Source organism: Ruditapes philippinarum, unplaced genomic scaffold (genome assembly GCF_026571515.1).
Source record: "Ruditapes philippinarum isolate M1 unplaced genomic scaffold, ASM2657151v2 ctg16184_1_1_1_1, whole genome shotgun sequence".
Lineage (NCBI taxonomy): Eukaryota > Metazoa > Mollusca > Bivalvia > Venerida > Veneridae > Ruditapes > Ruditapes philippinarum.
In genome coordinates this window covers 1,901-15,052 of record NW_026862702.1, presented here as the reverse complement: position 1 = coordinate 15,052, position 13,152 = coordinate 1,901, and the positions used below count along the sequence as shown (strand labels likewise).

The 13,152-nt window shown below is 34.4% G+C and overlaps 1 protein-coding gene across 2 annotated transcripts; it reads left to right on the top strand.

Moving 5' to 3' along the window:
- The first annotated feature begins 473 nt into the window (after positions 1-473).
- LOC132719951 (RNA-binding motif protein, X chromosome-like) lies at positions 474-7,867 on the top strand. Of its 2 annotated transcripts, none has more exons than XM_060703912.1 (4): positions 474-493; positions 4,650-4,778; positions 5,238-5,344; positions 7,752-7,867. In XM_060703912.1, exons 2-4 carry the CDS (start codon positions 4,676-4,678, stop codon positions 7,818-7,820), a joined length of 279 nt encoding a protein of 92 aa, XP_060559895.1. In that variant the 5' UTR covers positions 474-493; positions 4,650-4,675; the 3' UTR covers positions 7,821-7,867. The 2 variants fall into 2 exon arrangements, with proteins under 2 accessions (XP_060559895.1, XP_060559894.1); XM_060703911.1 differs by lacking the exon at positions 474-493 and adding an exon at positions 510-885.
- The last annotated feature ends 5,285 nt before the right edge of the window (positions 7,868-13,152 follow it).

Genomic DNA, 13,152 nt, shown 5'->3' with positions numbered 1-13,152 from the left:
CATAAAAACAACACATAACAAGCAAACAACAGCAAAAAAAAAAAATTAACCGTTTTAACCCTCATAGTCAGTGTACGGGCTTTTTTTTGAAAATAAACCGTGATATAAAAATCCTTTTTAGGTTTACAGATAAAAAAATAATATTTATATATTTGTATAAAAAAACATCTGTTTTTTGCTATATTAAAAGAAAAGAAAAAAAATAAAAAAGGCCAGCCGGGAACGAACCCGGGGCCCCCGGTGAAAACCCGGAAACCCAACACTAGACACATCGGATAATATTTTTAAATTTGCTTTTTATAATTTATCCCTAACACATTGTTAAAACTCGGCATGCGCTCAATACGCACGCGACCAAATTCCCTTAGAAAAAAGCTTGGGCATTTTTTTGGGGGGTTTATTTTACAAAAACTTTCAGTTAGGGACAAATTTTTAAAGCAAAATAAACTATATCAATTTTTCAAATTTTAACACAAGACGGGTTCTGTGGAAGGTACGTTACTATAATTGCATTAAATTATTCGCCCCATGACCAACTCGATCCTGATAATTTTCTCAGAAATTTGACTGATGCACTAAATTCGCCCTGTATAAGAATCAACGGCAAATCCATTTCTGTAAATAAATATCTAAGTCAGATGTTCGTTCATGTAGCAGGACGTCGAATACGCAATCCTCGGAATTACCGACTGAGCTATCTTGCCGCTTCAAAATAGTGAACCCTGACATAATCCTCCACAAATTATATGATTATAATGTAGTAGATCTTGAAATTCATTCTTGAATTTCTCCAGGCAAGCTGACCATTCAAATTTACTTGCCCTTCATAAAATGCACTCCTGCATTTTGACGGACAAACATTGTAAAAAACATAGACTCAGATTGGTATGATTTATTCATTTATAATGTTTGTAATACTTTTCATTCTTTTTATATATAATCTTCAACTTAAACTGAATACTTATTTCATTTAAATCCTAAGGCATGCACGCACTGGCTAAAATACCGACCTGATGGCCAAGTATAAAACATAACGGAACGCGTATGTATAAATATATGCTTTTCTCTTGTCGATTCGTGACTCTTATTTGGAAAAATTGCACTTGCACAACAAATATCAGACATACATACAGTTCAATTAGTGCATTTGTTAAATAAATTCATTATCTAAAAGTTCAAAAACTTTAAATTACTTCTAAAAACAACCGCTCAAAGATTAGAGCAACTGAACATGTCAACCATGACTGTCTTGCTCAGCTGGACGCTTACCCATCGATTCGTGAAATCAGATTCACCCTGTGACGTCATCAAAATATAGGTGCTCACACCACTAAATGTTTGCATGGTTATTTTCAGCCCGATCTGATCAATATATGTTTCAAAGTCTTAAGTAAATTCTTACAGCATAATGAATATATTTTTGGCTTAAGTGTAAGTGTGTTTGATAAGGCTATAGAAAATAAATTCCCAGATTCTCATCCCCGCCCGCCCGGCAAAAATTGCTCCGCCCGAACGATTTTTATTTTCAAAAAAGAAAAGAATAAAAAAGAAAGAAAGAAAGAAAGAAAGAAAGAAAAAGAAAGAAAGAAAAAGAATTAAGTATTTAACTTGATAACTGTGTACGGATGCCGAGTACTTAAAGTATATAAATGTGGCATCATCTGTGCGGCCGAAAGTCCGTCAGTCTCTGTCTCGGATCATGCAGGCCGAGATAAAATTTCTTACCGTGAAAAAACCTCGGGTCCAAATGAAATTTCTAAGAGCTAAAAATAACATGTTTTGATAGTAAAAATGAAATGTGTTAAAGAACTTAAACTATATTGAAGTTTGAGCCACAGAAGACCAATTTTGGACAAGTCAAATATTCAAATAAACATCAGTACATAAACAGCATCGGTAACTTTTGCCGTAAATTACAAATTTGGAAATTTTGTTTTACAAAGCCTTTTAAAATCGCAGCTGAATAACAGTCTAAAAATACTCATTAAATAATTAATCTGATAAAATCAAAATCAACAACAAATAGAAATGTGAATGGTTATGCAGGAAACAGACATTTTTTCGTTTGTCACATATTTTCGCGATGTCGATTTTTATAACAAGAAAAGAAGTCACCAAAAGTAGCCTTGTTTTGATAAAATCTGTCTAATAACACTTTAAATATAGTTTATTAATTGAATTTATTTACTGTAATGTTTACATTAGTTTAGAATGAGACATTTGCCAGTGTGTGTTAATTGTACAATGGATATTTTCTTAAGGGAGGGGGGTGTGTGGAATCACAGATATATCTACAAGCTTAATGGTGGAATTAATCAAGAAGAAACAGCAGAATTGGGAGTCTCAGGGTTTTAAAAAACCTAGTGAGGACCGTGATTATTTCTACCGTCCACATTTTGTTTTGTTTCTTCATTGAAAGCCACACTAAGAAAAGCCGTCTTTTTGACATTCACACAGTTTGTTATCATATAATACTTGAAATGTCACAGCCAAAAATAAACAAAAGGGTGCCGGTCCATGTGGTCTTAGAAACTAATTTTGCATAGAATCTGCATGGTCAGCGTGCTGCTTGATTTTGTATATAATCTTTATAATATCTAATCATGGTATGAAAGTGAAAATAAGATAGCTTTTTAATATAATAGGTAAATCTCTGTACTTTCTTTGCCAAATTTTCAATAGCTTAGATGTTATTTTTGCAAAGTGATATATAAATAGGATTGTCTTTTTGTGTAGCTTCATTGGTTGATTAATTAATTTAGTCATGTAAAAGCACTATTGATCAGCATATAGGCATAGTACATCTTTATTCAACTCTTTTATAAAATAAAGATGTCTTATTTTGTAACAATACATGGAGATCTATTGTTTTTTGTTTTTGTTTTTTGTCCAAACATCAATTGGTTTGATGTCAAAATATGAAAGGTTCAATAAAACAGCCAGATCATTACAATCAAGATATATTATCATGTTGTCTGAATCTATATATCTTACATACATATAATATAAGAACCTATTATATAGAACAAATTCCCAAATATTGACCTCCTTGTGTGCAATTCCAGACCGAGAATGGAAAAATAAAAATTAAAATCCACCCACCCGCCCCATTTTTTTCCAAAATTTGGATGAGAATCTAGTTATTTATTTTCTATTGCCTAAATTAAAACATCAATATCGAATATTTTAAAGTAATCAGGTCACCAGCTGATTGTAGGGTGAGGTCATTTACACCTGTTCATTTACGCATTTTGATTGGATAGAATTGTCAAATTGAGTGTCTTATAAAACTTGTGTAGTTTTCGGATGGTGTATGTCCTTGCAGAAGTATTTTAATTTATACCAGACAATTATTTAGGTCAGGAATCAATGAGAAGGCACGAATCGATGAGAATAAGGCATAAAACATAATTTGTCGAATGCCGCTATCCTTAAGGATTCGTTTCATCATACGTGTTCGGTAAAGTTGTATACTGTTTAGTCATAAGGTCAATTTCCATTTTTCATTTGACAGTATTACAATTGAAATGGCCACAAGTGCTAAAAATAGATTTTTACACTTTTGTCTATACAGCCTTTTTTTTATTTATTGACAGTTTTATTTCATATTTAGTTGGAAGATAACTTGCATGGTATTCTTCCTTTGGATGGAGTTAGGGGTCAGTTTGGTCAAGGTCATCAATGCTAAAAATAGATTTTAACATTTTTGCCCATACAGCCTTTATTTATTGACAGGTGTATTTCATATTTGGAAGGAATATAACTTGCATGATATTCCCCCCCCCCCCCCCCCCCCCCCCCCCCCCCCCAAAAAAGTGTGTTTTTTTTCCCCTAAAACCAAAAAAAAAAAAACCTTGAAATTAATATTTATCTGGCATAGAAATCGGCGAATATATATTCCGCAAACGCCAACCGAAATTAGTACGTATTCCGCGGACGGCAATCGGAAATTAGTACGTATATATAAATATGACGTTCTGGACAGTTTTTAGCATTCCAAAATGTTGCATAATTTCAAGTCTTACTGAAGAAAAAATTCCCCCTTGAATGAAAAATATTTGAAAATCATGCAGAATTCCCCCCCCCTGCATGGACCCTGGCCCCAGTCTCAAAATGCTAACGAGAGCCCTGCAACTTATATATTTCACAATTACAAAATGCCATGACTCTGTCAAGCTATATAACTTGTGTTTACAATTTTTTTGGCAATGTTTCTGTCCATAACTGAGTGAATGGGTAAACATTTTTTGAAATATTGCTACTGACAAGAATCGGAGCCGGGGGCATTTGTGTTTAACAAACACATTCTTGTTTTTAGTCTCAAAATACAGCCATTTCATGTCTGATGGAATATCTAAATTGAATTCATCCATCACAGAACATTAACTTCACTTTTGTTTAGAAGAATTGAATTTCGTCAAAAGAATCCAAATTAACAATACTATTTCGGTGAAAGGGATATTGTGAAAAGGAAAGTTAATACTGACTTGAATCAGTCAAATTTTACATATTTTAAGATCATATTTTTCAACACATGTACATGTATGAGTAATGTGTTACAACACATCAAAGCAACACTACAATTGCATGAGGCGCAATACCCCAAAAGCGGTTTAAATAACTTTTAAAAACCAATGATTTTTCTTCAGATTTTGTTTTCTCTGCGGTGGTATAAATGGAAGACAGACCTGGGAAGATATTTGTAGGAGGTCTGGATTTTGATATAGACGAAGAAGAATTTGAGAAAATATTTGCCAAATTTGGAAAAGTAACTGAAGGTAATTCATTAATTTTGGCTTGTAAACGGTAATGAACTTGCTGGTTTGAGAGCACCTGATGAAAATAGGGTTTAAATACATACATGTTTATATGCCTGCTCTTGAATTGAGCACTTTGCTAATTTTTAAAACTTTATTCTAAGAGTCATTCTTAATTTCTTTTATTAATCTAACAAAGCATGCTTTACTTTATTCTATTGTTAAATACTTAACCACATTGATCTGCAGCATGAAAATGCCTTACAAAAGGAAAAGGCTGTAATTTAGGATTTTAGTTTTCACTGGAGTAGATGATTCAATTTGTATAAGTGGATCTGTATTTAATCTATCACCCTAGATATGATGATGTAATTCATAGTGAGGCTAATGACGATTTACTAATACAGATCTAAGCTTATAATAATTTATGACACAAGGGTAACTGGTAATGGTGTATTATATTTATATATTATTTTACAGTATTACTAAAACGTGATCAGCAGAACTGTAGATCTAGAGGTTTGGTTTCCATCACATACGAGAATCCCTCGGATGCTGACGACGCTGTAAAGTCACTCGATAAACAGGTAGTTTACTGTTTCATGTATTTCACACCAATATTTTAAGAAAGTAAATAGATTCAAATAATAATTTACATGTTTGTGCACTGAAAAATTATTCTTTTTTATACGCCCGTTTGAAAAACGGGACGTTATTATGGGAACGCCCCTGGCGGGCGGGCGGTGCGGCGGCGTCCAATTTTGTCCGAGCATATCTCCTACATATATGGAGGGATTTTAATGAAACTTCATATAAATGTTCACCACTATGAGGAGCAGTGTCGCGCACATGAACCAGGTCTCTAGTCAAAGGTCAGGTCACACTTCGAGCTCATTGAAAATGCTTGTCCGGGAGCAAAACTTCCACATGTATAGAGGGATTTCAATATTACTTGGCACAAATGTTCACCATTGTGAGGCGGAGTGTCGCGTGCAAGATTCAGGTCCTTGCGGCCAAGGTCAAGGTCACACATAGAGGTCAAAGTTCAGATAAAAATATGAAGATGTGTATATGGACCATTTAGTCATCATTTATTGAGGGATTGTAACACAAATGGTCATTATCAAGACTATGGCTGTTGATACATATAATTTAGGTCAATATATACAAGGTCAAGGTCACTAAAGATGATGAAATATCCAGATTTTGTAAATAGAATTTAATCAAAGGGAGACAACAAAAGTTATTACTTTGTTCATAAATGACTTACACAATTACTCCCTTGATCTATTTTCACTTTCAATTCTAAAAATAGAATTTAATCAAAAGGGCATGAAATAATCCTCTTTCTTGGACTTGTGTGTGTTCTAAAGAATGTAACATTTATTTACACATGTTTCATTCATTGGTCAAGATTCTTAACTGTGATATAACTATGGTGTTCTGTAGACTTGGTATTTGTTCATAAAGATCATACAGTAAATTACCCTTATCAAATGTAAATACTTTCTCATAGAAATTTAATTATATTTTAATTTTCAAGTAAATATCAGTTCAGCTCATTCAAAGATTAAGAATTGTAATGAAATGTATTTCCCTAGAATAAAATCTTAAATCAGAATTTTTTTAGTTTATTAAATTACATGTACTTTTTATACGCCCGTTTAAAAAAAGATGAAAAATATGAAAGATGTGTATAGGGACGATTTAATCATCATTTATTGAGGGATTGTAACACAAATGGTCATTATAATGATTCTACGACTGTGACACATGTACTTTAGGTAAATATATGCAAGGTCAAGGTCACTAAAGATGGTGAAATATCCAGATTTTGTCTGGAGCATATCTCCTACATGTATGGAAGAATTTTTATAATACTTTATGGAAATGTTCACCACCATGATATGTATTGCTCCATGCATGATCCAGGTCAAAGGTCAAGGTCACACTTAGAGCTCATTGAAAAACGCTTGTCCGGAGCAAAACTTCTACATTCATAGGGGGTTTTCAATATAACTTGCACAAATGTTCACCATTGTGAGGCTGAGTGTCGCATGCAAAATTCAGATCCCTGCGACCAAAGTCAAGGTTACACATAGAGGTCAAAGTTCAGATAAAAATTTGAAGATGGTTATAGGGACCCATTTAGTCATCATTTATTGATGGATTGTAGCACAAATGGTAACTATTCATGACTACAGGTGTTACACATTTAATTTAGGTTAATATTTGCAAGGTCAAGGTCACTGGAGATGATTTAAATATCCAGATGTTTCCGGAGCATATTTTCTACATGCATGGAGAATTTTTAATGTTACTTTTATAGAATTGTTCACCACCATGAGACGTAGTGCCCTGCACATAAACCAAGTCTCTAGGTTAAAGGTGAAGGTCACAGTTAGAGCTCATAGAAAAACACTTGTCTGGAGCAAAACTTCTACATGCATAGAGGGATTTCAATATAATTTGGCACAAATGTTCATCATTATAAGGCTGAGTGCCGTGCATAAAATTCAGGTCCCTGCGACCAAGGTCAAGGTCACACATTCTGTGCATATCTTCCCTATTGATTTGTTTTAAGGTTCATTTAACAACACAGTGCCAAGAATAAAAACTTGCTTGCTAGATAACACTTATCCATAATGCCCCCATCTCCATCTAAAGCTTTTTCGTAAACGGGCGTATTTTGTGACTATGGCACCCTTGTTTTTTAGAGAGATAAATTTGGGTATGTGATAAGTAGAATATTATATTTGTTTAGGTTCATTACTGAATTTATTGAATTCGTTGAAAACAATATGCTTTTATTAAACTTATTCAATAAATTCATTGAACTAACACTCATTCAATATCCTCTATTTCTTCATTAAGCTTTGAATGCTCTTTGATATGTGACAGAAAGTTTCTCATAGAATTCAGTTATGAAGAAAGTTAATGTGGAGTTTACACTGATACAAAGTAACCAACAAAATCATTCTGATATATTTGTAGGATTTAAAAGGTAAAATGGTACATGTAGATCATGCAGTAAAACCAGGGAGGATCGTCAGGGGGTGGTGACCGCGGTGGTCGTGGTGGGTTTCAGAGGCAGAGGTGCACCTCGAGGTAATGTTCACTGATCATTGTCATTTACAAATACTAAAAAACAACACAAGTTCTGTCTTTCACATGGCCGCATGAATAATATCTTAAGATTTTTCATATGCGGATTCTTACCTTAGATAAGACAGAGTCTAAAGTTTTGTTGCATGTGATAGAAAGTGTTTCAATGGTAAAAAATGCTTATGTGAGTATAATGATAATATAGTTCTCATTTAGGCATTTATTGATGTAATTAACAATATTCATGTCTGTTGTTTAATAATAGAGGTACTGCAAAATCGTTACTATTGGTGGAGAGCCAATTTTAGTGGTTTTCATAGATAAAGTCAAGCCATGAATTCAAGATACAAAAAAATTTCATTTAGTCTGCTTATGATTATTTTGCATTGAATTATTTACATAATACCTTTGGGAAAAAAAAACAGTCCACAATTTTAAGAACCCACAAAAAATGTTCTTTGTGATATAGCCACAAAATTTCATTCCCATGAAATTAAGTTTAATTCACAGTTAATCCATTATTTATAATAACATTTTCTTTTGAGTATTGACCAAAAGATTATGATATTACATAATTTTTACCTTTTATAAATGTTAGAAAAAAATATCTCATGAGATAGCTTTATTTACCCTGTAATGAAACCTTATTTTCCCTCTCCTGGCATTGATCAAAATTTGCACTAAAATCCAGATCCATACCTCAATTTTTAGCTCACCTGAGCATGCTCAGGGTGAGCTTTTAGGATCGATGATTGTCCGTCGTCCGTTCACATTTGTTGTTAACACTCTAGCGGTCGCATTTTTGCCTCAATCATCATCAAACTTCGTCAGGATGCTTATCTAGTTGATAGCTCGGATGAGTTCGAAACATGGTCATCTCGGATGAAAAACTAGGTCACAAGAGCTAAAAATAGAAAAAAAACCTTGTTAACCACTCTAGAGGTCACATTTTTGCCTCAATCAAAAATCAAACTTGGTCAGGATGTTTGTCTAGGGTGATAGCTCTGATGAGTTCGAACATGGGTCATCTCGGATGAAAAAGTAGGTCACCGGAGCTAAAAATAGAAAAACCTTGTTAACACTCAAGCGGTCACATTTTTGCATCAATCATCATCAAACTTGGTCAGGATGCTTGTCTAGGTGATAGCTTGGATGAGTTCGAACATGGGTCATCTCGAATGAAAAACTAGGTCACTGGAGCTAAAAATAGAAAAACCTTGTTAACACTCCAGCGGTCACATTTTTTGCCTCAATCATCATCAAACTTGGTCAGGATGTTTGTCTATGTGATAGCTCGATGAGTTCGAACATGGGTCATCTCGAATGAAAAAGTAGGTCACCGGAGCTAAAAATAGAAAAAACCTTGTTAACACTCAAGCGGTCACATTTTGGCATCAATCATCATCAAACTTTGTCAGGAAGCTTGTCTAGTGATAGCTCGGATGAGTTCGAACAATGGTCATCATCTAGGATGAAAAAAGTAGGTCACTGGAGCTAAAAATAGAAAAACCTTGTAACACTCTAGCGGTCACATTTTTGCCTCAATCATCATCAAACTTGGTCAGGATGCTTGTCTAGGTGATAGCTCGGATGAGTTCGAACATGGGTCATCTCGGATGAAAAAAGTAGGTCACCGGAGCTAAAAAAAAAGAAAAACTTTGTTAACACACTAGCGGTCACATTTTTGCCTCAATCATCATCAAACTTGGTCAGGATGCTTGTCTAGGTGATAGCTTCATGAGTTCGAACATGGTCATCTCGGATGAAAAAACTAGGTCACCGGAGCTAAAAATAGAAAAACCTTGTTAACACTCCAGCGGTCACATTTTTTCCTCAATCATCATCAAACTTCGTCAGGATGCTTATCTAGTTGATAGCTCGTATGAGTTCGAACATGGGTCATTCTCGGATGAAAAACTAGGTCACAAGAGCTAAAAATAGAAAAACCTTGTTAACACTCTAGCGGTCACAATTTTAGCCTCAATCATCATCTAACTTGGTCAGGATGTTTCTGTCTAGTTGATAGCTTGGATGAGTTCGAACATTGGTCATCTCGGATGAAAAAGTAGGTCACAGGAGCTAAAAAATAGAAAAATCTTAACACTCTGGTGGCTACTGTTTTGATCCAAATATCCTGTAAATTTGATCTGAAAGTTGGTTTTGGTGATTTCTAGGTAAAGTTTGAATATGAGTCACCTGGGTAAAAAACTAGGTCACACTGCTCAAATATGGATAATCTTGTTAACACTGTAGTGGTCACATTTTTGACTCACCTGTCATGAGACTTGGTCAGAATGCTTGTCTAGGTAATTGTTTGGATGAGTTTGATGGGTCAGTGTGAGCGATCTAGGGCATCATGGCCCTCCTGTTTGAAATAGCACAATTTTGTGCTTCATGTTAAACTTCCTTAGGCGAGGCTCATTGGTAACTCTGTTACAATTCTTTTGAAAATCTACATGAGGATATTACTTGAAGTTTGGTGTAATAAGGAGCTCATTTATGTATTGATAGGTCGAGGATTGGCGGAGGTTTCAGGGACAGTTACAGTAGTGGTAGGGTGGTTCTAGCTTTGGAAGTAGAGTGGAGGATTTAGAGGGCGTGGTTCACCTAGAGGTGACAGAGGAGGAAGGGGCGGGTTTGGTAGTCGTGGCAGAGGTGGTGATCGACCAATGAGAGGGAGTTATGGTGATGACAGGTTTGTTCTCTTGTTACAGTTGAAATAATTTGCTTAGGTTTGTCCATGTTAATGTACATTGTAAATGTTTTATAATAATTATTATAATCAGTTATTTTGAAAATGGCAATTAGAAACAAAAAATACTAGCACATGCATTCCATAGGTAATCACATCTATTTTTCTGCACATCCTTACTAGTGACATTTCTTTCTTGAATTTAATGAATTTGTCAAGGTCTGTGATAGTTTGTTCAGAGTATATTCCCCTCACAGAACTTTTAAGCCTCACTCTGATCATTTACTCAAAGGAAATAAAGTTTTATTCTACAATGTTACTTTTTTGCTTAACTATTTTATTTATATAATAAGAAGAGGTATCTTACTCACCTGAGTGTTCGTCACACTTTCGGTTATGTTTTTCGTACCTCCAACTTATTTCCTTATACCCTTTGAGGTATTTCTGTGAAACTTTGTATACTTGTTAGTGACCATCATCCCACTTCTAGCCATTTCTTATAATAGTCGATGGGCGCCGTCTTTAAGGACATTTCTTGTGTTAACTTGTACTCACTTATACTAACTTACTTGACGGCTTTATATAAGAATTTCCATCCAACATGACCAGTGTCAATGTTCAGTTTAAACCCAAAACACACTGACCTGTTTGCTGATGTGTTTGGTTTTAAATTTCATATCCTAAATTTTGAGTATTTGTTTTTTTGATGTTAGGAGAGGTCCCCCACAAAGACGTAGTTCAATGGACAGAATTACAGTGACAGAGCACCACCATCCATGAGGAGAGTAAACAGATTTTATTTTTATGAATTTGTTATGTAACTGTTACATTTGATGTATTCTATTCATCAAAGAAAAATACAGCATTTAAATTGCCTTTTGTTTGACTTACAATCATGCTGTTCATTTTTGAATAGAATTGAAAGTGCAGGATTTCCATACAAATGATAAGTTTATATAATTTAATTGCAATTATTGGAAAAAAGGTGGCTTAAATTGGTCACTTAATATGTACACTTTTCCCTTAAAATTTAGATGAAAATAAAAAGAGTTTTAAGTATGTTTTGTTAATTGAAACCTGACTTCTTTTACTATGTTATTAACACTAATATTGTATATAGATGATGATCGTTTACGGTGGTATGGACAGAGATCGTTATGGTAGCTCGAGCTTGTCAGACAGACGACCCAGAGATCCCTATCCACCTTCCCCACCATCAAGAACCATTTGACAGGTTAGTTAAATAGTCTTAGCAGGGCAATGTTACTATATTAGCATTATTATCCTTTTAACATGGTAAATCTTTGCCAAAAACTCAACCAGCTGGCAATCAAAAGCAGTAGTTAAAGTTAGCCTCGCTGTAGCATTTTGACTTTTCATATGTGTTTCAGCAAACACTGATTATGCTGCTGTGAGTATAGATAATTGGAATATCAGCAGATTTAGCCATATGGTTTTCAGCTTTTTAGCTCACCTGTCACAAAGTGACAGGGTGAGCTTTTGTGATCGCTTTGCGTCCCGGCGTCCGTCCGTCCGTAACTTTTGCTTTAAATGACATCTCCTCATGAACCACCGAGCCAATTTTCATCCAAACTTCATAGGAATGTTCCTTTGGTGGTCACCTTTAAAAAATTGTTCAAAGAATTTAATTCCATGCAGAACTCTGGTTGCCATGGCAACCGAAAAAAAATCTTTAAATATCTTCTTTTAAACAACCCTAAGAGCTAGAGCTTAGATATTTGGCATGAAACATCTTCTAGTGAGTGTCTACAAGTTTGTTCAAATAAAAGCCCTGGGGTCAAAATTGGCCCGCCCCAGGGGTCATTGTTTTCCCTATATGCATATAAGTAAAAACTTAAAAAAAATCTTCTTTTAAAGACCCAAAAGCTAGAGCTAAGATATTTGGCATGAAACATCTTCTAGTGAGTGTCTACCAAGTTTGTTCAAATAAAAGCCCTTAGGGTCAAAATTGGCCCCGCCCCGGGGGGTCATTGATTTTTCCCTATATGCATATAGTAAAAACTTAAAAAATCTTCTTTTAAAGAACCGTAAGAGCTAGAGCTTAGATATTTGGCATGAAACATCTTCTAGTGAATGTCTACCAAGTTTGTTCAAATAAAAGCCCTGCGGTCAAATTTGGCCCCGCCCCAGGGGGGTCATTGATTTCCTATATGCATATATATAAAACTTAAAAAAATCTTCTTTTAAAGAACCATAAGAGCTAAGAGCTTAGATATTTGGCATGAAATATTTCTAGTAAATTTTTTTTTGTCTCCCAAATTTTGTTCAAAAAAACCCCGGGGTAAAATTTTGCCCCCCCCCGGGGTTTTTGATTTCCCAAAATCATATAGAAATTTAAAAAAATCTCTTTTAAAAATCAAGAGTAACAAAGAAATTGCAAGACATTTCTAATGGTGTCCCCAAGTTGTTAAAATTTAAAAGCCCGGGGTAAAAACGGGGGGGTCATTGATTTTCCTTAAATGTATAGCAAAATTTAAAAAATTTTCTTTAAAAAAACCAAAAATAGTGATTTAGATTTTAAGATAAAACATTTTTAAATAAAACACAAAGTTTTTTAAAAATAAACCGGGGGTAAAA

Excerpts from the sequence above, each read along its gene's own strand:
- LOC132719951 (XM_060703912.1), top strand. The coding sequence starts at position 4,676 with ATGGAAGACAGACCTGGGAAGATATTTGTAGGAGGTCTGGATTTTGAT. Across the intron at positions 4,779-5,237 it reads ATTTGGAAAAGTAACTGAAG|TATTACTAAAACGTGATCAG; the intron begins GTAATTCATTAA and ends ATTATTTTACAG. Across the intron at positions 5,345-7,751 it reads TAAAGTCACTCGATAAACAG|GATTTAAAAGGTAAAATGGT; the intron begins GTAGTTTACTGT and ends ATATATTTGTAG.